At 36.8% G+C, this 25,897-nt stretch overlaps 1 protein-coding gene across 1 annotated transcript in view; it reads left to right on the top strand.

Annotated features, from left to right (window-relative positions):
• The window catches only part of LOC149558575 (casein kinase II subunit alpha-2), a 147,852-nt gene that overhangs the window by 61,211 nt on the left and 60,744 nt on the right, over positions 1-25,897 (top strand). The window contains exon 4 of the mRNA XM_089832745.1: positions 19,570-19,727. Coding sequence (XP_089688871.1) covers positions 19,570-19,727 — 158 coding nt within the window. The remainder of the gene's footprint in view (positions 1-19,569; positions 19,728-25,897) is intronic.

The following is a 25,897-nucleotide window of genomic DNA, read 5'->3' on the forward strand; positions in this document are numbered from 1 at the left end:
GGTTTGGGAACTATTTGTTTATCAAGTATAGAGGAATTCAGATATGGAATTGATTCAAATACTTTGCCAGTATGGGAATGCTTATCAATTACCTGTAAAATTGTGGGGTTATTCTAGATGCCCAATAAATTCCAGCTGTTGTAACACGTATGGATGTTTGAAAACGTGGATAAGATTGGAAGAATCCTAATCTTATCTAGGTCGGATGAAGTTACGTGCCACAACAGTGACTAAATATTAGCTTCTAAATTCTAAAAGACACATAGGTTGACAGGGATAAGTGTTAAGAGTTTCTTTCCTCGGTTTAGAAGATGCAAGGTCTAGTTGCTGTTGGTAATACAAGTGGAATTTTTAAGCCTGCCTGTGGGTTAGTAACTGGATGCAAACTGAGCGCTAGTGGCTCATATGCTAGATTGCATGTCTCTTGTGGGCTTAATTACTCCGGTCTTTGTTTTCAATGTCTCCATCAAGGACCATCTTTCATCATTCGTACCAAATCACAGAGAGAAGCCACATAGTCGATGATAAAGATTGATAAAATGAATTGCATAAAGATATTGATAAATATGTGTAGTTCTGCACAGAGAGGACTTTCAGGCTGGTGAAGAAATCATGGAGGCACCATTAAGGCCTGAGCAGTGGAGTTAAGAAATATGAATGTATTCCATGCCAAGAAAATTTAGTCACGTTCCAGTAAGTGCATATGAATGTATTCCATGCCAAGAAAATTTAGTCACGTTCTAGTAAGTGCATATGAATGGAAGCTACAGATAGAAGTAGTTTATTCTCAGACGTCATTGCCAGAAGTGAAGATTTGACTGCAAAATACATTGAAGCAAAGGTAAACATGAAAGGTCAATACAAGATGTTCACATGGAAAATACGGATCACAGTGGCAACCCAAATACTTCCATTGGCCGGAATTATAAGGTTTGGACCTTTCATTGCTGTTAATGGTCATTGAAATATATGTGAAAAGAAAAAATCGAACTCCAAAAATGAAGCCGCCCACATCCAGAGCCATATAACACATAGGGAATGATAGTCATCATGTACAAAGTAATGGAAGTTTATGTGATTTAAGAGAAATTATAATAGAAGCCATCGACATCAAGGTTCTGTGACTCAAATTCACGGGATTATTTTTGAAGGAAAGAATTAAAATGCTAAAATCATTCAAACTATTGAAGGCACCAAAATTTATTCTTGAAAAGGCGTGATTAGTAATTCAAAGGAGGTGAGATTTATTTTTAGGGATATGATTTTTAATTTCAAAAGGTCACGGTCCTTTTAAGATAAAAATATAGAAAAGATATGACCTTTTATTCAAAAAGGCATGACTTTAGGAAGGAAGAGATATAAATAATAATAAGAACATTGAGGAAAGGAGACATTGTAACACATCTGAACATTTTACATACACAAGGAGTATTTTATATTTATTGTACGGAGGAATAAGGGGCTTATTATGGCTTTGTAATATAAATTCTATTATTTTATTTTTAATAAATAAAATAATTTTTTTTTTGTGTATTATTAAAGGTGTGGAGATTTAAACTAGAGGCGAATCATGCTTTATAATTATTTTTTAAAATTCTGTATGCAAATTAAATATTACATAAGTGGATACGATCATTTAGCATTTTAAATTTGATCATCACAGATATTGTGAAATAAATAAAATATTACATAAGTGGATACGATCATTTAGCATTTTAAATTTGATCATCACAGATATTGTGAAATAAATAATCGTTTCCGCATTTGTGTCCAGTTTGTCTCCGTGCCAGAAGAGTTAAAATTCAATCTGGACTAATTTAAGATGGCATAATATTTGATCTGTCGCATCTTAGTTATTTAATTGTTGGCAGTAAGGTGGGTAAAACATTATAAAGTTGTACGTGATAATTCACTGAAGTTGACTCTATCGCTCGGATGAGCAGAGGCACTGGTCTTTTATTATTGAAGTTAGAAAATCTATATATTCTTTCTACAACCATCAGATTCATTTTTAAAACCTTATTCAAACATTCAATCATTATCCAACATCTAGTTTTCATTTTGATCGAGTTTGAGGACCTTGCCAGTCGGAGAACTCCAAAAGTTTAAATTCACTATATAAAAGCCTTGAACTAGACAGTCAGCATTTGAGGTAAAGGTTTACCCGCCTGGGTGTAGCGGAGCTTGAAGTGCAGGGGAATCGAGAAGTATTCCCATTCGTTGGCCAGAACTGATTGAGAAGTGGTAGGGTCTTGGATTTCCAATCTGCAGTTTTGGGAACCAACAGATTGGCGACTCTATTGGGGAGAGTTGCTCGCAATACATATTGTGAAGTTACCCAGGATTTCTAAGTTTGTAGATTAGTATCAGAAGTCGTATTAGTTTGTTTGGAAGTATACTGTGTTGGAAGTGAGAACTCAGGAAGATCAATTCATTCCTCGAAAGAGGTGGCGACTCTATTCAATAAAGTTTTAGTTGGTGACTCTGTTGAGGGAGAGGACCTAGAAGAAGATGATATGATTATCTAACATGGACAATATGTACTACGATCAGGAGGCGGATCTATGTTACACCATGGAGAAGGAATACATGCACCCCGTGGATGCCTTTTTCAATCTAGAAAGATATGAAGGCCAGACATCGACACATTTGTTCATAAGGATGGTGGGTATTTTTTGGGAAGTACCTTCAGACATCATGCCTTCACACAATGAGTTGATAAGAAAGTTTTGTGAGTTGGTAATTTCTCCAAAAGATAGTGATTTGATGCTTCTCTTCCAAATATTAGATGAAAGTCCGAGTTATATATCTCCTTTGGATGCATATTTGAATTTAGAAAAGCAAGAAGATGAATTTGCAACAGAATTCTTCCTGAGAATGTTCAATGCTTATCAAGAAATACCTTCAGAATAGAAACCTCCATCATCTGATCTTCTCTATAGGATGCGGGAATAAGGCCTCTTATATGATCATCGGTTTCTCAACTTTCTTGAACTTATGGATAATGAGCTGGTTGCAAAGGATAATGAATGCAGGACTGAAGTAACTGACGAGTCAAGTGAAGTTTCAGATTCAATTGGAAATGAAATTTTTGAACATGCTAAAGGAGAATCAGCCCATGATGATATTTATATGCTTACAGATCATAGTGAATGTGAAAATGAAGAAGAGGATTCTTTGAGTGTGGAAGAAATTTCAGCCTTGTTAGATCTAGAATATCAGAAGCATGTTGAGAAAAATGGTCCAATTTTTATCTCAAATCACCATGGTGAACAAGTTGATGAATCAGTGCATTCTAAGGAGATATTGGATGAAAGAAGTGATCATTCTAAAGAATCATATTATGAAGATGAAATAAAATTGTATACAATGTATGAACAGGAAGAAGTTTTAGAGTATATTGCTGATGAGGATATCCCCCTTGCTGGTCGGGCAGATTATGATTCTCAAAGCGATGAAGTTAGTACACTATTTGATGAAACACTTGATGATTTGGGTGAAAGCTCTTTTGAAGCCATGCCTGAATTCTCTATGTTCATAAACTCTCTGTTTGAGGAGCAAGCAGAAGGAGATATGCCTGAGTTCACCACGTTCTCAAATCCATTGTTTGAAGAAGATCTCTTGGGCGATCAAGCACATCAGCATCATGATGAAGATAGTAGTCCTAATTTTGAAGTTGAATAGTCAGAGAGTGAGACATCCACTAATTCATCCTATGAGCAGGAGTTGCGGCAAATATGTGAAGGAGTGATAGAATCAACCATGCATAATGAGGAGAATGTGTTGGGTAGTTAAGAAAATTTTCCAAGCATCCCACTTGATCAAAGTGAAGCTATGTCTCTTGAATGCGAATTGTCTTCGAATTCTTTTTGTAAAGAGGGGTCAGATTGTGTGCAAAGAGATATTCAAAACCTTGATCTAGGTGCAGTTATGACAGATCAAAAATGTGACTCCAGGCATCTTCCATTCAGCAAGGGTCACAAGGCATTTGATGATTCTTTAAAGGCTAAGCATGGGATGGATATCAAAGACTGCATTAATCTGGTGGAAGCAATAAGTATTGCTTGCAGGAATAGCAGCATTGCATTCAGGAAATCCAAACTGTTACATGATCAGAGTTATGTGTTTGATAGAGGGAAGGATCTATGTTCTTTTTTGGGGGGCCTGGGGCCACCCAATTTCACTTTGCATCATGATAAGCATGAATGCTTGGTTTGCTCTTCCAGAGATAGTTGAGATCTCATTATGCTCACATGGAGCCTATGTCCCCGGCAAGAGCCACTGATGGAACCCAAAATTTTGCAAAATTTTGCGCCTCTATTCTTGAAGTAATGTTGGAGATAAAATTGCCAAATATTCTCATCGACAACATTAGTTGGATTGCAAATGAAAGTTGTTAGCATTAAAATTAGTCATATTAAAATATTCTAACCACAAAACAATTGAGGGAAGTTGGGGATGCTATTATTACTTTACTATAACAGAGTTCTAGCAGTTGTAGCAATTTTTCAAAACCGAAGGTTTTCAATTAAGCAGCTGATAGGTTGGATATAGTGTGTCCAAAGGTTGAAAGAAAGAAGAGCCTTAAAGAAGCTTCTTGATAGAGCTCAAGTTGAGGAAGATCAAAGGAAGATATCTACTATCATTTATCTCTTACATCTTTTGAAGAAAACTACAAAATATTTTAGCTATGATTATGAAAGCTCCAATGCACGATTGCAATCAAGTAGGAGAATTGTTATTGAAACAAATTTTGGAAGAAAAAGTAACACATATGAACAAACTTGTGCGAAGATATGAAGTTGCATACCAGTTCAAATGATTAGAAGCTTGCAAATAGAAGGACGTGTATATATAATGAGGAGGCTTACCAATTGATACATGGAATAGCTATCAGAAGCGAAACCTAAAGCATATTGAGCATAGGTAATTCTTGATGTGAGAGATTTAGATCATGGCCACTTACCATTGAAGTCACGTGTCAGGCCTCTATACTGGACTAGGACAGAGAAAATACAATTCGTTACTAAGCAAGAATCTTTTGGAGGATCTGAGGTTTGGGAACTATTTGTTTATCAAGTATAGAGGAATTCAGATATGGGATTGATTCAAATACTTGGCCAGCATGGGAATGCTTATCAATTACCTTTAAAATTGTGGGGTTATTCTAGATGCCCAATAAATTCCAGCTGTTGTAACATGTATGGATGTTTGAAAACGCGGATAAGATTGGGAGAATCCTAATCTTACCTGGGTCGGATGAAGTTACGTGCCACAACAGTGACTAAATATTAGCTTCTAAATTCTGAAAGACACATAGGTTGACAGGATAAGTGTTAAGAGTTTCTTTCCTCGATTTAGAAGATGCAAGGTCTGGTTGCTATTGGTAATACAAGTGGAATTTTTAAGCCTGCATGTGGGTTAGTAACTGCATGCAAACTGAGCGCTAGTGGCTCATATGCTAGACTGCATGTCTCCTGTGGGCTTAATTACTCCGGTTTTTGTTTTCAATGTCTCCATCAAGGACCATCTTTCATCATTCATTCCAAATCACAGAGAGAAGCCACATAGTCGATGATAAAGATTGGTAAAATGAATTGCATAAAGATATTGATAAATATGTGTAGTTCTGCACAGAGAGGACTTTCAGGCTGGTGAAGAAATCATGGAGGCACCATTAAGGCCTAAGCGGTGGAGTTAAGAAATATGAATGTATTCCATGCCAAGAAAATTTAGTCACGTTCCAGTAAGTGCATATGAATGGAAGCTACAGATAGAAGTAGTTTATTCTCAGACGTCATTGCTAGAAGTGAAGATTTGACTGCAAAATACATTGAAGCAAAGGTAAACATGAAAGGTCAATACAAGATGTTCATGTGGAAAATACGGATCACAGTGGCAACCCAAATACTTCCATTGGCCGGAATTATAAGGTTTGGACCTTTCATTGCTGTTAATGGTCATTGAAACCGCCATAATAGTTTAGGCAGCCCCGGCGTATATATAGCTATTGACTCCCCTACTCTTCTATAGGCAAGCTGGGGTGGACTTGATTCGGTCATGTTCTCTCCATCTGGGGAAAGGAAAGCTTTTCTCGGCAGGCCGGTCCTCTCCTCTATATACTAGTTCCTCTCCCCGAGCCAATAGCCTCTCCTCGTGTCGTGCTGCTTCTATCGTGACCCTATTATTAGATTATTGCTGGTCATCATCCATAACCCACCATTCTGTTCCTCTCCTCTCTGGCATCAGCAGCTATAAATAGCGGCACATTCCAACTGGGTTCACCCCTGAGAAAGAGACGTCGAATGAGTAGGTTTGGCATGGCATCTCGTGATGATCCTCTTCCAGTTCTCCCAACATTCTATACGTAACATACCTCTAAGAGATCAAGTAATCCATTATGGACCCACCCTGAAAAGAAAAAATCGAACTCCAAAAATGAAGCCGCCCACATCCAGAGCCGTATAACACATAGGGAATGATAGTCATCATGTACAAAGTAATGGAAGTTTATGCGATGGAAGAGAAATTATAATAGAAGCCATCGGCATCAAGGTTCTATGACTTAAATTCACGAGATTATTTTTGAAGGAAAGAATTAAAATGCTAAAATCATTCAAACTATTGAAGGCACCAAAATTTATTCTTGAAAAGGCGTGATTAGTAATTCAAAGGAGGTGCGATTTATTTTTAGGGATGTGATTTTTAATTTCAAAAGGTCACGGTCCTTTTAAGATAAAAATATAGAAAAGATATGACCTTTTATTCAAAAAAGGCATGACTTTAGGAAGGAAGAGATATAAATAATAATAATAAGAACATTGAGCAAAGGAGACATTATAACACATCCGAACATTTTACACACACAAGGAGTAATTTATATTTATTGTACGAAGGAACAAGGGGCTTATTATGGCTTTGTAATATAAATTTTGTTATTTTATTTTTAATAAATAAAATAAAATGTTTTTTGCTTATTATTAATGGCGTGGAGACTTAAACTACAGGTGAATCATCCTTTATAATTATTATTTTAAATTTTGTATTCAAATTAAATATCAGATAAGTGGATACGATCATTTAGCATTTTAAATTTGATCATCGCAGATATTGTGAAATAAATAATTGTTTCCGCATTTGCGTCCAGTTTGTCTTCCTGCTAGAAGAGTTAAAATTCAATCTGGACTAATTTAAGATGGCATAATATTTGATCTGTCGCATCTCAATTATTTAATTGTTGGTAGTAAGGTGGGTAACACATTATAAAGTTGTACGTGATAATTGACTGAAGTTGACTCTATCGCCCGGATGAGGAGAGGCACTGGTCTTTTATTATTGAAGTTAGAAAATCTATATATTCCTTCTACAAGCATCAGATTCATTTTTAAAACCTTATTCAAACATTCAATCATTATTCAGCAACGAGTTTTCATTTTGATCGAGTTTGAGGACCTTGCCAGCCGGAGAACTCCAGAAGTTTAAATTTGCTATATAAAAGCCTTGAACCGGACAGTCAGTGTTTGAGGTGAAGGTTTACCCGCTTGGATGTAGCGGAGCCTTAAGTGCAGGGGAATCGAGAAGTATTCCCATTCGTTGGCCAGAACTGATTGAGAAGTCTTATCAGGGAAGTGGCAGGCTCTTGGATTTCCAATCTGCGGTTTTGGGAACCAACAGTTGGTACTAACTATTTGACCATTAAAATTATTACAAATTTAAATACATATAAATATTGAACTAAACGTAAATTAATTTAAATAAATTTATGTTTAACAATTACAATCTCAAGAAAGTTATGAAAATTGCTTGTGACATATGGTGTTTCGTCACAAACATATGGATCATCATCGTCTTGGTTATCTTACTGAGTTGAATGGAAGACCATTGGCATAGATTGAAAGTGCCATTTTGTTGTTCAATTTAATGTCTCTTGCTACGATCTAAAATGCCTTATTCAATGGTCCTCCCTTGAAAGTTGAAATCTCAATTTCATCCTCTACTTTCTTAGAGGCTATAGGCAAGAAGGGATGTTTGGAGGTCGACACTATATAAGTGGATAAATTCATTGTTTTATTCTTTTAGAAAATATAAGCACTTTGTTTTCTATTTGCAATCATTTTTCAGCATTTTCTTGTTCTTTTATGAAATTTGCTATTTCCATGAGAGACAAACCCCTTCCTCTTCCCACCCTCGCACATTCCAATCCCTTTACTAGTAGGGCCGATAAGGTGAAGTTTCACTCAAGAACAAGAGCAATTAAATTTTTCACTGCAAACGTTACACACTCAAATATATTGCCCACCTCTTGGAATTTGTAAAAGCCTTGTGGTATGTCTCTATAGTGGAGTTCCTTTGTAAATATTGAATCTTTTGTCTCCTTCGTCACCCATTGTAATGACTACTGCCACTGGCCATTCTTGCAATCTGATATTTTGCTATTATAAGAAATTACTTAATTAAAAAATTAGAAAAAAACTAACACGTGAGCATACAAGTGCAAAATGAAGATACAACAAAATTATAACAGATGTAAACTTGTTTCTGGTTTTCATAAAAAATCTGAATTTAGAAAAAGAAAAGCTTGGAAAATTTCATCAAACTATTTAAAAGTTTCATTAAAAGACTAAAGAAATAGGTTAAATGCTTTCCTTAGATGCTTAAGTCTCCTTTGTGAAAGCTATATGACACTCCATGAATGTTCTCCCTCAAAAAAAACCACTTGCCCTTTGAAATGCCAATATGGAAACAAAATGAGTTGAGAGAAAAAGAGCAAACAAATGACATGCTATTAGGTTTAATGGCCTTATAATGGGTCATTTTAGTATTTCTAGCCAAAGAAAACATTGGAATTTTTTTTTAACATTCAGTTTTATCACTGACAAAGCCTTTTGGTCCTGCGTATGCTCCTAATCACACCCACAATCTTGGATGTGTCTGGAGCGCACCCGGATTGCGCTTCCAAACTTGGTATGCATCTGGATTCGGCACATAGGCCCAAAGTTTGCATTTGGTAACTAAGAGTTTTTCTTTTGCTGGTTGAGGATGAAAACCCTTGTCTTGTGGTTTAAGTGGTGAGAGACCCACCCTAGCTGGTTCGTGTTTGTGGTTCAAAATTTACAATGATTTTTGCTTTTTTGGTGATTTTTTGTTTGAGGTTAGATGGAGATATTTATGGTATTTTGATGTGGGTATTGTGGTTTTGTCATGTGGTGCGACTTCTTGAAGTGTTGTTCAAGATTGGTTCAGTTTTGGAGCTTTTCTTGAGTGCTGGTGTACTTTTTCAGTTTATCTGAGCATCATAGTTTTGAATCTTTTGATCGTGTTTTATAAATGATAAGTGGGGCCATAGCCGAAACATCTTTTATAAATCTGAAGAGCTTTGCAAACTTGCAAAGGACTGAGCTCGTCTCTAGGTCAACTGCCTTAGTAGCCAAAATGGCAGAAACTAACTATTCTGTCCTTTACTATTTTGAGATTGATTAACAATAAATAATTGACTTGATTTTTATGTAATAGGTTCCAAATTGCGTGATTTAGTATTCTTCATAAATATTTCCTATTTAAACAAATACTGTAGTTTTCATGTGGAATTAATTTGGCTAGGTTCACAAACAAATGTGCATTACTTGTCAAATACTCTTTCACACAATTTTAATTAGATGTGTTTGATACAATAAAAATGTCAAACTTCCAATAGAATCCAGTAATGATAATACAGGTGCCATTAACAATTCGGAGAATCCAATAACGCAGCGAAGGAGAAAAGCAATTTCGATTAATTAACCATTTCGTGAGGGAGCAAGTACTTGAGCAACAAGTTAAGTTGGAGTATGTTGCTACGGAGGAGCATGCTGCCAACATCTTTACAAAACCCCTCCCACAAGAGACCTTTATGTACTTGAGTCGGACTTGGACTTGGCAAGGCTGACTTGACTCATGACCAAACTATGACTCAACATTGACTCTGCTAAAAACCCTTGAAATTTAGAGATTTTTAACGATTTATAACTTTTTTTATGCACCCATTATTGCATAAATCTTAAAGACACTAGAACATCATCAAATAGAAAGCTTTTTGATCACAAGACATGAACATACGTCCATTACATAAATACAAACATAAATTGTAGCCGAAGTAAAGAGAAAACATAGAGATATATAATTATAAATATTGTGAAATGTATATAAAATCCGTGACATCAAAATTTCTTTATGGCTCAGGCTCTAGTACAATCTCAGCCTTATACGAGGTAATTGGTAAATACTTGCTTGATATTAATAGAGACCAAAAGGTCAATTTATACAAAAGAATGAGACGATGTTTCCTTAGGAAACAATCGTAAAGAATAGAAACATTCTATTCTAGAGAAAGCAAAAAACGAAAGCAAACTAAATCTTATGAGATATTTACAATAGATAACATTAACTAATAATAGATGACTTATCTATTATTGTAGTACCCTCCCTTAATGGTTAATCTATCTAGCACACCAAGTTGTCCTTTGAATTTGACAAACTTATCAGGACCAAGAGGCTTGGTGAGAATGTGTGCAGTCTAATCTGTGGTAGGAACATACTGCAAATCTATAATCCTGTCTTCAACCAACTGTCGTATGTAATAACAGTGAACATCCACATGCTTGGTTCGTTCATGGAAGATTGGATTTCGTGCTAACTTGATAACGCCTTTGTTATCAACAAACAAAGTAGTCGGTTGTGTTGGTGACATCTGCATATCCCCAAGCATCCGACGAAGCCAAACAACTTCACATCCTGCCTTAACAGTCCCTCTATATTCAACCTCTGTAGAAGAGAGAGAAATTGCCTGTTGTTTATTACTGGTCCTTGTGACTGCATCGGATCCCAAACTAAACACATATCCAGAAGTTGATTTCTTATCATCAACAGAGCCTGCCCAATCTGAATCTGTGAACCCACTGAGTTTAGGATTCGAACTTTGAGAGTACAAAAGTCCATAATCTAAAGTGCCCTTTACATAACGAAGCACACGCTTTGCTGCCATCCAATGATTAGCCTTATGAGCTGTCATAAAGCGTGAAATATAGCTTGAGTGCAAAACTGATATTAGGCCTAGTAGCAGAGAGGTAGATGAGGTTCCCTACTAGTTGCCTGTATGTAGTATCATCAACGGAAGGAGAATCAGACTTTGCTGATAACTTGAGACCTTTCTCCATAGGTGTAGATGCAGGTTTGCAATCTTGCATTCAAAATTTGTCTAATAGGGCCCTGGCATATTTAGACTGAGAGATGAATATACTAGAAGACTGTTGCTAAACTTCAACACCTAGGCAATAATGCATGAGCCCAAAGTCAGTCATATTAAAAGATTGGCATAAATTCTGTTTGATTCCCTGAATCAAAGATGCCGAACGGCTAGTGATGATCAGATCATCCACATAAATAACCAAATGAATGATGTCATTGTCAGTAGTCTTGATGTACAAATTTGAGTCTGGAAAACTCCTCTCGAAGCCTTGATCAATAAGGTACTTATCAATCTTGATGTACCATGCCCGAGGGGCTTGCTTCAAGCCATAGAGAGCTTTTACCAATCTGAGAACCTGATGGTCTTTACCAGCAACCTTGAAACCAAGAGGTTGCATCATGTAGACCTCTTCATGGAGATCACCATTCAGGAAAGCACTCTTGACATCCATCTGATGGACCTTCTAGCCAAACTGTGCTGCCATGGCTAGGACTAATTTGATGGTGCTCATCTTTGCAGTAGGAGCAAAGGTCTCCTCATAATCAAATGCCTTGATGTTGAGAAAAGCCCTTCGCCACTAAACGAGCTTTGTACTTATCCAAAGAACCATCTAATTTGTATTTGATTTTGTAGACCCATTTGCTGCCAATGAGTTTCTTACTTGGTGGAAGATAAAAAAGGACCCAAGTGTTGTTCTTCAACAGGCTCTGGTGTTCAAATGTCATGGCCTGTTCCCACTCTGGAATTCCTTTAGCCTCGGAATATGTTTGAGGTTCAAACACATTATGAATGTTGCCCATAAGAACAAAGTTAACAACATTTGTAGTTTTGCTCTTTTTTCAAGCAGTTCTCCCATCAATGAGCTCATCATCACAAAGATCAGCAAGTGTCTCAGCCCACCACTTAGGCCAGACAGGAGAATGACCAACAATAGTACTAGGAGATGCTTGATCAGCAGGGTCCTCATCATCAGGATCAAACTCAGGTGAAGCATCTACAAAGCGAGGTGATCCTGCAGGAGAAGCCGGAGGTTTCTGTACTGTTATCACTAGAATAACTGGAGCTATAGGGGCTACTGGAGCCCTCCCATCAGGTGGACCTAATGGAAGCCGAACTCCCAAATCATGAGCCATCATAGGTTGGTCTGCTGGATCAGGAACATGAGAAACAGACATGAATTGTCCTCACTGCTCATCAAAGACTACATCACGACTGTAGTTGAGACGAGATGTCTCAACATCGATCAGGTGGTAGGCTTTGTGAAGACTGCTATATCCAGCAAGCATCAATTTCTGATTCTTGGCATCCAACTTGGTGCGTGACGCATGAGGGATCCAAACAAAAGCAAGGGAGCCAAAAACCTTCAGGTGACTGATTTTGGGCTTGCGACCTAACCAGGTCTCTTCTGGAGTTTTACCTTTGACCGCCACTGTGGGTGACCGATTCAATAGATAAATTGCAGCATTAACTGCTTCTGCTCAAAATTGCTTCGGAACATGTCTGTGTTCGAGCATGGAACGAGCCATCTCAGTGATTTTCTTGTTCTGACATTCAACTACACTGTTCTGTTGTGGCATGTGGGGTGTGGTTAATTGGCGTTTGATGCCATGTGTACCCAAGAAATTGGAGAAAGCATTAGAACAAAATTCTCCCCCATTGTCTGATCTAAGAGTAATGATAGTCATAAATTTCCCAGACTCTTTTTCAACTAAAGGTTTAAACTTCTGAAATACAGGAAATGTATCTGATTTCTTTTTAAGGAAATACACCCACATTTTTCTACTGAAGTCATCAACAAACAATAGAAAATACTTGGACCCAAGAATAGGAGTGGCCATAGGGCCGCAGATATCGGCATGAACAAGTTGAAGTACCTGAGAAGCTCTCCATGAATCGCCACTGGTGAAAGGTGTCGATGTTGCTTCCTAGCTTGACATGCATCACAAACTCCCAAGTGTTGAGTCTGAATCTCTGGCAATCCAAGAACAAGCTCATCTCGAGCAAGTTGTGAGAGATAATGCACATTTGAGTGCCCATATTTCTGATGCCAAAGTGTGTTGACAGAAGATCATCGAGCAGCCATAGCTAAGTCTTGAGAATCACCAGAATCAGTAAGTTTGAAAAGACCATGATCCCCAAGACCCACTGCAACAGTAGACTTAGTCGCCCGATCAGTGATGGTGTACTGATGTGAACTGAAGGTGACTGCCAAGTGTGGAGAATATCACAGCAGCTGATTGACTGAGAGTAGATTTAGTTCCATCCCTGGAACATAGTACACATCAAGGAATATGAGATTCCTCCAAACAGACTGAATCTAAATGTTACCTTTACCGATAACCATGTACTCTTCTCCGCCACCCAAAATAATAGAGTCTGAATAAGGCTGATAGTCAGTAAACCAGTCTTTGCGGTGAGTGAAATGACGAGAGGCACTTGAATCAATGTACTAGGTAGATGACTTCACATGATCTGCAGGTCTTTTAGCCATGAAGGCATAAAAGACAGATTCCGCCTGCTTAGTGTGCTTTGCACTGTTCGCTTTGGGCTACGAATCTGATTGCTTAGACTGTGCACCTAAGCATTTCTGACAACCTTCATGTGTCTAAACTTGTGGCAGTAGTTGCATTGAATGTTCTTTTTCGAACCATTTGGTGCTGGAGCAAGATCGATGGAAACAACAGTTTGGTAGCAGCTCCAGTTCCACCTCCACAGAGCAAGCCTTTGCCGCAAAATCCTTTCAGAAGGATAAGAGCAAGTTTGAGCAGCCATCTTAGCAGAGAGCTTGAAAAGCCCAGAAGGAATATGCTGTCGGTTTCTGGATCTGCTGGTTTGAAAATCAAGGCACAAAAAACAAGGCACCCAGAAAAAATGGATGGCAACCTAGTTGAGCTCTCGAAAACCCACAAGAATTTGCAATCAAAAAATTTGTCCGACCCCAAAAATTAGGGTTTCAAGCAAAAAAAACCAGTCAATAGCCATGGAGGTCTTGAGTGCAGAAAAAATGGCGATTACGTGGATAAAATGGTCGATTTGGATAAAATGGATAAAAAACATAGACCCATCAAACAAGAATGATTGTCTTTGACCTCCAAAAAGGGGCGGATAATGCAGTTTTAGGTGGTTGTAACAAACGCAGAGCCGTCTAAAAATGACAACCAAAAACGCAGACCTTTTTTCCGCGATTTTGTAAATGAATCCGGCCAAGAAATAAGACATTTCCAATCACAAATCCGGTGGCCAAAGAAAATTTGTGATTGCAAAAAATCATGCAGTAGAAACATGTGTTTTGTTGAAGTCATGGTTAGGGCAGATTGGTCTTTGATTTCTCCAATCCGCGATTTGCGTCTTTTCTAGAAAAAAATCCACGATTTTCGAAAAACTCAGACAAAAACCCTAGTTTGAAAATCTCAGGGTTTTGAGATTAGGAAGCAAGGATCACAAAATAATTTCGAAAATTGACTCTGATAATTTCAGAAAAGAAATTATAATTTTCAAAAGAATTAAGAAATATGCTTTGATACCATATTACGAGGTAATTGGTAAATACTTGCTTGATATTAACGACGACTGAAAGGTCAATTTATACAAAAGAATGAGACGATGTTTCCTTAGGAAACGATCGTAAAGAATATAAACATTCTATTCTAGAGAAAGCAAAAAATGAAAGCAAACTAAAGCTTATTAGATATTTACAATAGATAACCATTAACTAATAATAGACGACTTATCTATTATTGTAATAAGCCTCAGCCTCCTAGTAGTCTGATTGCCTCCTACAAAGGTGTCTAAGGTATGTCTTGGATGAATGAGTAGCTGTAACTCTGCTTGTTAGGTGCCTCAATTATCAAGATCAGTTGTGCATGTGCCTGATCAGATTAATCCTCCTCTGCCAGAGCCATAGCCTCAACTTCTCTGTCTACTTGGTTAATCCACTCATGGTCCTCAATGGAGACAAGATTGGTAGACTCAATGAACCATTTTGACTTTGGATTGATCCTTGCTAGAGTGATCAAAGAGGATTTAGTGTCCAAACTCTATCTAGTCCTAAGACAAGGTTGTAATAAACAAAGACAAGATTATTCAACCTATGACCTCTTCTTTTCTTTCCTTGTAAATAGAATGGCTTATAGGGCTAAATAGATGACAAGTGAAAAACAATGTTGGGTAAATATGGCTAATGTTGGTGCGAGTCATGGAGCTCAAACTTGGCAAGTTATGCCATAATTCGCATGACTCACGAGTCATGGAAATGAGTTATCATGATTCATTTTGGTCTACATGACTCGTCAACTTGGACAACTTGCTGAACTCGTGGCGAGTTTGGGAACTATGATTGGTAGTGATGTCATCCTCATCCATTTAGTAAGCTCTCATGAGAAGCATTTGGTTAGGGGGAGCTCTTTATTATCTTATTTAGTTAGTCCTGGATGCCCTTTGTTGTCAATGTTAGAGGTGTAGAAGTTGAGTAATGGGAGCAACAAAGTCAGCCAGTTGGAAGATTATTTTCTATAAAGTTTTCGTCGTTGACAAAGGGGGAAATTGTGCGATTAATTGTCATTGATGTGAAAGGGCAAATAAGTGGCACAGAGATCTCCAAATTTATGCCATCCTAATCCAGATTTGGTTAGGGGGAGCTCTTTATTATCTTATTTAGTTAGTCCTGGATGCCCTTTGTTGTCAATGTTAGAGGTGTAGAAGTTGAGTAAGGGGAGCAACAAAGTCAGCCAGTTGGAAGATTATTTTCTATAAAGTTTTCGTCGTTGACAAAGGGGGAAATTGTGCGATTAATTGTCATTGATGTGAAAGGGCAAATAAGTGGCACAGAGATCTCCAAATTTATGCCATCCTAATCCAGATTCAAATGTGGAAAATTAATATATATAAGTTTTGGATGAATCTCCCTAATGAGTTGCTCATTTTTATGTGAATTTTTTTTGGCTTTTTTAGGGTGGTGCTGAGAAAATTTTAATAAAAAACAAGGGCCGACCCTAGAGACGGTGGTGCCCTTCCTGATGTGTACAAGAAGAGTTGGGTGGACATTTATATACATACATTCATTGAATATCATTTGAATACAAAGCTGATTTTGAAGAAATTTAAGAGCAAAATTTAAAAAACAAGCTTGCAGCAGACCTGAATCAGACTCGGACATTTGTTAACAGATTTTGAAGGCTTATTTCAGACATAATGAGCAGGTTTAAGGCAGAATTTTTGGGAAGCTATATTTTAAATTTGAGAGCATCCATTGAAAAAGATTATTGCAGATTTGGGTTGAGCTTTTAGAAGCTCAAAACAAATTTTGTTGAAGACCTTGAAGTGGATCTAGAGCAGATCCAACTACATAATGAACACTTAACATTTTGAAGGCTAGTGCCTTCTACTTGGTGGGATCTGAGGTTGGAGCCTTTTACTCAAGAGATTGTAGTCCCCTGCTGATTGGTGTCTCCTACAGATTGGTGCCTACTAAGTTGTATGTTCTTTATAAAAGCAATATTTTGCTGTGATTATCTCTCACAAGGGTTTCCACATAAAATCGTGCGTGCATCACGATCCTTTTGTTAGATCTTAATTGTTTTGATACTTTATTCATTGCTTTAAGATTGCTGATCTTGTGATTGTTGTCATGGGCATCCATTGGCTTGATTTTGATTTTTTTTATTGATTGTTGAGTGGGATTTTTAACCTTCCCCTACCAGGCGAGGCAACAAACAGGGTCCTGGCATGAAGAACAGCATCAACACATATAGTCTTGACCTGTGGGAACAGTAGATCAGCAGGGATACAAAACCCACGACCACACTGGCAAGGGTCCAGAACTTTATCGGCAGTAAGTGATCTGGCATGAATGCCAGGAGCATCAATGTGAAGAGGTTCAAACTTGTGAGCACATTGGATAAACGAAGTTACAATTGATATAGATAAATTTTATTTGCAAATAGAATCTGTATTGAAGAAACTGGGGTACATGATTGTTGTGTCAGTTTACACAAACTCTAGCATAGATCTAACTGTAAACTATTTTGAACTGCCCTTTTTCTGTAATTTTGCCACTCTTTCACCATTGTTGAAATGGCTTCTTGAAGACTCTGCGAGGTTGCTGTTTATGACAACAATTAAAATGGAGATTGAAGAGAAGAAGGCATGTCATCAATATTTGGGTGTTGTCAGTAAATAATCTGCTTTGGTGGCGAGAGTCAGTTAAGTGACAATTGTTGCTGGGAATTTTAGGCCATCTCCGGAGCTTCAGGTAATGTGAACAGGACTTATGTTTCTATTGTTCTATTAGCTTGTCAGGCTTGAAACTGCACAAAATTTTGCTGATAATTGCTTTGGCAAAATTAAATTATTCTATGATTTTTCTTATAAATAAATATTGCAAGGTTTAAAGGAACAGATGCATGCAGAAAAAAAATATATTTTGCATTTAAAACTTCAGGCTTGAAACTGCATAATTTTTTTTCTGATAATTGCTTTGGCAAAAATAAATTAATGTTATGATTTTTCTAATAATTAAATCTTGCAAGGTTTAAAGGACCAAATGCATGCAGACAAAAATAATAATTTATATTAAAAAAATTTCATATACTATTTTTGATTATGTCTTTTGGAAGCCATTCTGCACTGTCCTATAAAATGGAAAACAATTTGCTGCACTCCAAACCCAGTCCCTCTGTCCAAGCATACTCCCCATTTCTGAAAGTTGAAGGAACACTAACTTTTAGGTACTTCATTTTTAGTTGTTGAATGCTTGATTTGGCACAATCTCAATTTACTTTGTAACATATATGCTTGAGTTCATCCTTTGGGGAGCTATAATTTGGTCATTTTTGGGTTTTAATATAACTTATTTTCTTTTTTCTTCTGCATAAGTTCCTGTGTTCCATAACTTGTGGCGAGTCATGCAAGTTTAGGTGGGTCGTGGGCCTTGTAGTCGCTGGCGGGTTTTCATGACCCATCGCCATGACTTGGCGGATCATGGGCCTTGACCCACATGACTCGGCGAAGTCATGCGGGTCATGCCATGTCTCGCCAGTCTGACAGTCATGATCCATGCATATTGCAGAAAGAGATTTCTTTATCTTAAAGCTACAATAGTTTATAGTATTATACTTACTGTAATATGCGTGAGGAAGAAGCTGCAATGCTTGTCTGTGAGCCCCCAACTTCAACATTATATGGTTAATGCAGTAAATTTGCATCAATCACTAAGCTATGGAAAGTGCAAGATGCAAGGCATAGCCCAGAAAATAGTGCATTGCACGTTCAATCAACTAGAGTACAATAGAGATTGTCTTAGTGTTATTTTGTATACTAATTTCCTATGTTCCCCCAAGTTTTTGGGACGGGGACGGCAGGGGACAGCGGGACGGGTTTCCAGGACGGCAAAATGTTTTCCCGATTTTGGGACGGGGGCGGGGGGGACAGGAAACAGGGATGGCAAAACATTTTTGTTTTTTTTTGAAATATTGTGTGTTAAAAAATTGGGGACTGATGCATGTCCCCAATGAAGTCCCTGTCCCTGAAACACAGGCTTTTTTTGGGGGGACGCATCCCCGGGGAACTCTGCTAATTCCAATAATACATTTACATGATTTTCCACTCTTTAGCAGCGATCTTGTATTTGTTGAAGACATGTACAGAGATGGAAAAAATATATGGCAATGTAATAGTTAGCAACTACTACATGTCATACACATATTTTCCTTGCCTGTCCTTATGTGATAGATGTTTAGGTATGTGATCAAATTTGCTTCTATTTGATGATGATATAGTGTCTTTAAGCTTTATTCAATAATGGGTGCATGAAACAAGTTTTAAATTGGTGGAAATCTCTAAATCTCAAGAGTTTTTTCATTTTGCTGAGTCACGAGTCGAGTCAACCTTGCCGAGTCAATAGCTGAGTCCGAGTCATGGAACTATTTTGATTACTATACAAAGTACTTAGATTTGTCTTGTGGTTCATGATGTAGTTGTGTTCGAATTTCGATTCTTAAATGACAATGTCATTTCTTCACCTTACATGGTGATTGGCACATGCTTTCAGAAATAGAGAAATTTTTAATCCACTCTGTCGAAATTTGTTTGGCACATTTAATTTGCTTCTCTAACTTGAAATGTTTATGAGTCTCTCTCATGGGGCTAATTTGGACATCTTGGGTGGTTACATAATGTCATTGTTCTTTTTATCATTTGTGGATTACTATTCTTTTGTGTTGTTCAAAATCTTTGATGCCAGTATTGTTTCTTCAGTTTAGATAGTGGTCATTGCATGCCAGTCACAAAATATCATACTAAATCTTGTATTTTGTTTATCGTTAAATCAACTTTTTTTTTCTGTACAGGCTTTAGATTACTGCCACTCACAGGGGATTATGCATCGTGATGTTAAACCTCATAATGTAATGATAGACCACGAATCACGGAAGCTTCGCCTCATAGATTGGGGTCTGGCTGAATTTTACCATCCAGGAAAGGAGTACAATGTTCGTGTGGCATCAAGGTAACTAATTGCTCTCTGAAATGAAAGAAAATAAATATGCCTATAGTTCTAGCAAGGAAATATTTAGTGGTTTTCTTTGCTAAAAGTTTAACAGATACTTTGGTTTCTACCGCTTAATTATGTGTAAATTTTACAGTATATTCACACAATTCATAAATATAATCTGTATGGTATCATTGAAACTTGTTTTCTAAGTTCCATATTCATTTGAAACAATTAAATGTATATGGATAAATTCTGGAGACAAAAGTTCTGAAGTTGGAACAAAGTAAATACATGCATCACGTAATTAGTATGATTTTTAAACATTTTAAATGTTGTTATAATAGATATAAAATCAGAGTGACATCTGATCTTTATGAATAGAATGCAATTACTATTGGCTTCAGTACTTCTGAAACTTATGTATAGATTAATTATGAAAACTGAAATTCTGAGTTGGAACAAACCGAAGTTACATTATGTGATTAGTTCTATTAAGTAAAATCTAGTAATTAGTTGATAAAAGCCACAATGATAAATTACTCAGAGAAACTGAAGGCTATGAATTCAACTACCCCAAAATAATATTCTTGTAAGCATCTATATTGGTGCAAGTCCCTAACATGCTACCTGCATCTTCCTATGTTGGACTCAGTAATTATTAGTAATAAGGACATCTCAACAACCTTATCTGTGATATTCGAAAAATTAAAAATAAAACTGTTATTTTGATTGATCTACATTCAAGAAGTGTAATCTAATATTGGTACTTATAAAGGATGATAAAAGCAGACAGCACTACATTTCCAACAGCTGGAAGTTTTTGGTAGAGACTGAAAAGAAATGGAAGCAATTACTCATGAAATCCTTCATGCTTCTTCCTACAGCCTTAATAGTGGTGAAGATTAAAAGTAAATCCTCACCCCAGGTTTGTCATTGTAAGTATCAACCAGACCACTATCCAGGTTCGTGACATCACTAGCATTCTTAATCTCAACCTTAACAGCTTCAAAGCATTGCCAACTTGCTTATTACCTGAATCTCCCTGCCATTCAAACCTTTACCTAAGACACCCAAGGAGTCAATACTTTACCTTTGGTTTACCAATGCTCCTGAAAGCCAATCTTTCCTTTAAGTTCAGGTTACCACTGCTCCTGGGAGCCGATCTTACCTTGACTTTGGTTTACCAGCCCTCTTGGGAAGCCTGTCATATCATATCAATTCTCTATGATATGCACAATATATCTCAAAGACTCAACATCTATGAACAAGGAAGCCCTGATTTACTGGTTCCTATGCAGATACCGATGCAAGTATGACAATTGGGTATGTGGATGCATGATTTTTTTTAGGGTTTTGTATTTGTTTGAATATATATATATATATATACACTTAAAATATATATTTGTATACTAAGAAGTATACAAAACCAAATCATTTGATAATATGATACTTCATCATTGAGCAAAGCCAAAGCCCAATAAATATTAAATGACAGTTGATAGTTCACAAGAATTCAAATAAGCTATATCATATGTGTCTACGTGTCTATGTAAACAATTCCAATGAAAATCAAAAAACATATTACAATTACAAAATATAGTTCAAGGTTCACCAATCATCAAAAGTGTTTAAAAAAATATAGTCATATTGGATTTTCATCTTCAGCTGCTACAGTTCAAGATCATTTAAACCCAAAATGGTTCCACTCGCACTAGATGCACCATGTGTAGAGAAGCCATCATCATCATAAGCCATAGTGAGTCTGGTAAGATCCTCAATGGTTGCATCCAAGTTGACACACTCAAGGGCTATACACAAAGCTTCACCACCCTATCCTTGTAGTGGAGATCCTTACGTGATAGAAGGTGTAAGTTGGAATGAATATAAACCAAGTCTCCAACTTTTTTTAGAACCCAACAGGTTGCACTTCATTGAGTGGATAAAGGAGTAGTACTCTAGTTCTGTCCAACGGTAGAAGAACTTGCAACTTGGACAAAAAAAGAACAAAAAAAAAATACAAAGTAAATTAAACAATGTTAAGTACTAAGTTGTAGAATACAAGTTGTTAAAAAAACATAAAACATTTACTTGTGAGATAATCTTGATTTCAAGAGGTTATAGTTACACAAAACTGTGACCATGGACGTACCACCGTGCAATGTCTATGTCGTATCTGTCACTAATTCTGTTTGGAGTACAACTTCTTGAAGCAAACATGCCAAATTCTATCCTAACTTTCTCCACTTTGTCTTGGAAGAGTCTAGAAAATGCCCACTTGTACCCATTAGCAACGTCAACATCTTTATATGGTGCTAATCTACTTGGCATAGAAACTAATTTCTTGCTATTGTGCCTTAGAGATAGGGCATATGCAAATAGGGGCAATAGTGTGATTTTCTTTCTCCTCTAAAGATGAATGATTGATTCCACCTTTTTTGCAAAAGGCTTCACATTCGATGGAGTCATCCTCATTTTTTTGTATTGCCAATTTTACTTTCTCTACCATTGTGTAATACCATTGTCGAGAACCCTCAAACAAGTTGCATTTGTATCAGCAAATCAGAGCATAGTCATGATAGGCTTGGTGAATTCAAATACATATTCCACACGAGCCCACCAATTGTCATCCAAGACCACTGACTTAAACATTTGGGCACTCTCTAAATTTGAAGCCTTCTATACACCCCATTGGTTTCATATATAACCATTTGACCCAATGCCTCTCGCACCTTCAAAAGTTGTCTCATGTAAGTTGTATGAGATGCAAATCAGGTCTTAACAACCTAGAGGATCATGTTAATAGCAAGTTAATAACAATATGTAAATAACACAAAAAATAAAAATAAAAAATTATATTCAAATTGATATTGAGCATGACATAAATAAAGTTAAATAAATAAATAGAATTTACCTTCAACAACTCCAATCTCGAGAAATATTTGAACATTGCTTGTGACATTTGGCAGTTCGTCACAAACATCTGGATTTTCTTCCCTCTTCATATATGTGTTTCACCCCTCTCATTGAGTACCAATTTGTTGCATCACCAAGTAGAGGGAGTGTATAGTGTCCAATAATGTGTTTATATCTTGTCTTAACCAAAGCACCTATTTCCCTATAATCTTTTGCATTTCCTGTAATTAGTTGGACCATATTCTCATTACTTGCCATCTCTATGAACTCATTGAGGATTCTGTAAATGAACTCTTCATCTTTCACTTTCCCATCACAATCAATTACCCTAAAAAGTATTGCCCCTTTAGGGGACATTGCAACGACTTCTTATCAATGGATGGTTTTAGATATCTTTCTATCCATTGGTAACAATAGAAACATTTGATTCAATTCAAGAGTCTAATTTGTTGAATAGGGTTCTTCATTACATTTTTCTCTCTTTGCAATAAGATGTTACACCTTTTGATAGCCAGGACTTGTGAAATCGGGAGGCACACTAGTGATTGCCAAGACCATATCTTGCCAATATGGTGATCTCACTAAGTTGATAAGAAGACCATTGACATAGAGGGAATGTAGAATTTTTTGTTTTGTAATATTAATATCTCTTGCCTTGTCCAATGGACCTCTTTCACGGGTGGTAATTTGTACTTTATCTTCATCTTTCAGTATAGGCAAGATAGGATGTTTGGGGACCACTATTGTATTAGTTGGTAAATTCATTGTTTGTCTTTTTCGGCTCCACCTATATAAGCACTTTGTTTTTCTCTTAGAACCATTTTATCAGCCTCTTCTTTTTCGTTTAGAAATGGTTCTATTTTTGTGGGAGACAACCCCATCTTCTTTAGGCCTTTACACATTCTCATCCCTTTACCCAAATGACCATAAAGTGAAGTTCACTGGAGAGTATACAGTGAAACCTAGGGACGTGCACCCGATCTAAAATCTCAGATTACCAGGTGCAGGTACATTCTTGAGATAGGTAATCCGTAGGGGCAAAAAATGGTTTTTTCATTTTATTTTATTCTAATTGGTTCCTAAGGAACCCTAGAGTGATGTGGGTCCCATATAGGGCCCACTAAGCCTTCATAAGGCTCATATACTTCATTTGGCATTCATATTTTTGCAACAGTTGAGAGGAAGGAGAAAAAGAGTTTGAAAGAGTGATTAGAAGTGACTGCAATATTAAGAGGAGCAAGAGGAGAAGATCAAGATTCATCAAGCAGAGAGTAATATTTTTACAACTTTGTTTTATTTTTTATTTTTTCATGTTTTTTACTAAAAGACTAAAAGTCTAAAACTAAATGTTATTCTTGAATGCATTGTTTGAGTTCCAAATTCTTGTTGTTACAAGGCTTGGACGCGGTAAGCCGAGATCAAGCTTAGACTCAGACTTGACAAATTGAAAAACCTAAGAAATTCAAAGATTTTTAAGGATTTAAATTTTTTCTTATTCATCGTTTAGTCAATTAACATCAAGTACTCAATAAGTTAGATAAATTCAAGCTACTTTGCACACATACACAACTTTGCATAGATTATATAAGTATAAATGTGAATTTATGAAGGAAATTAGTTAAACTAAATAACATAATAGAAATATAGTGTCATTGTCAAATGTCTACAATATTAACAGAACATGAAATTCGTGGAATCAAAAGTTCAAACACATCAAAATAGACTCATAGCAGCCTATGTCCTCCTACGAGTACACCTAAGATAGGTCATGGAAGACTAGAGTCGTTTTTTCTTATTCATCGTTTAGTCAATTAACATCAAGTACTCAATAAGTTAGATAAATTCAAGCTACTTTGCACACATACACAACTTTGCATAGATTATATAAGTATAAATGTGAATTTATGAAGGAAATTAGTTAAACTAAATAACATAATAGAAATATAGTGTCATTGTCAAATGTCTACAATATTAACAGAACATGAAATTCGTGGAATCAAAAGTTCAAACACATCAAAATAGACTCATAGCAGCCTATGTCCTCCTACGAGTACACCTAAGATAGGTCATGGAAGACTAGAGTCATCCTTTCTCCCTGTGTCTAAGGCTGAATCTCAGTGACATGCTCATCCTCCTAATCGTCGTACAAATAAAAAGAATGCTTGGTGGTTGCAAAAGAAGCTGAGTACCAGGGTAGTAGTGTAGGAGCTAGAGAATAGAGAGAGCAAGATTAAGGGGTAATTACCCTTCAAAGGATGTCTGTGAACAAGATTTAAAATCTAATAGAATCAGTAATTTGCCATTGTGTTTCTGTTTTGCATGAGTGACATTTTGTGTTCATATTATCTATTTGTGCTTGCTGGGCTCTATGCTATTCTCTAACAGCCATTGTCTTTGTGTGTAGATCATTTCTTTTTTCTTGCCTTTTCTTTTTATTTGAGACCTGAAGGTATTAGCTTGTTCTGGGTTTTGGCTGCATACCCACTTTGTCTGATAAGACACACGGGATTTCATCTATGCTAAGTGGTATCAGAGTTGTGGTTCATTATGTTGACAAAAAGATCTACAAACAACATGGCCTGGAGAGGATGGGGTCGAATAAGAAGAACTAGAGGTCAGGTGCCTGAACATGCAGAGGTAGTCAGAGGTCTTATGACGCAAATGGATGCCATGGAAGCGGTTCAAAGAATAGGAGTTCACATAGAGGACATTAGCGACAATGAAGAGTTACAACAACTTAGACTAGATACAGCGAGGTGAAATATTCCAAATCAGATAATACTGGCCTGAGCTCAATCGAACAGTAATAACAGGGATATGGGTGTCTATGACCTTAATGAGCATAAAAATTCTCTCAATATAGTGGCCTCAGCAATAGAATATTAGGAACATTCAGAATATAAGTTTGAGCCTACAATAATTTTCAAAATACATTCAGTTATTAAGCCTTGGAATACTCTCTCGAGTTTCCTTACTTAATATCGATTATGATAATCGTATGAGGGCATTTGTTCATCCAATATTACAACACAACACTGCCTATCTAAGCAGTACGTAATATGTAGTGAAGGGAGAGATCAAAACTTGGCATTCCATGAGGGATATGACAGTTTGTATGGTCACAAAATTTGCTGAACCTTGTCACTGAGTGATTCACTGCCTATAACCCAATTGCTGAGTATTGAAACTGATACCCGATCGTGCGGACCTCCAAATTCCTCACGGCATACACAACTCTGGATATGTGTTGCCTGTGGCGAATGTGCACTGGT

This window comes from Cupressus sempervirens, chromosome 5 (genome assembly GCF_028749045.1).
Source record: "Cupressus sempervirens isolate cs-2001-9-10 chromosome 5, ASM2874904v1, whole genome shotgun sequence".
Taxonomy (NCBI): Eukaryota; Viridiplantae; Streptophyta; class Pinopsida; order Cupressales; family Cupressaceae; genus Cupressus; species Cupressus sempervirens.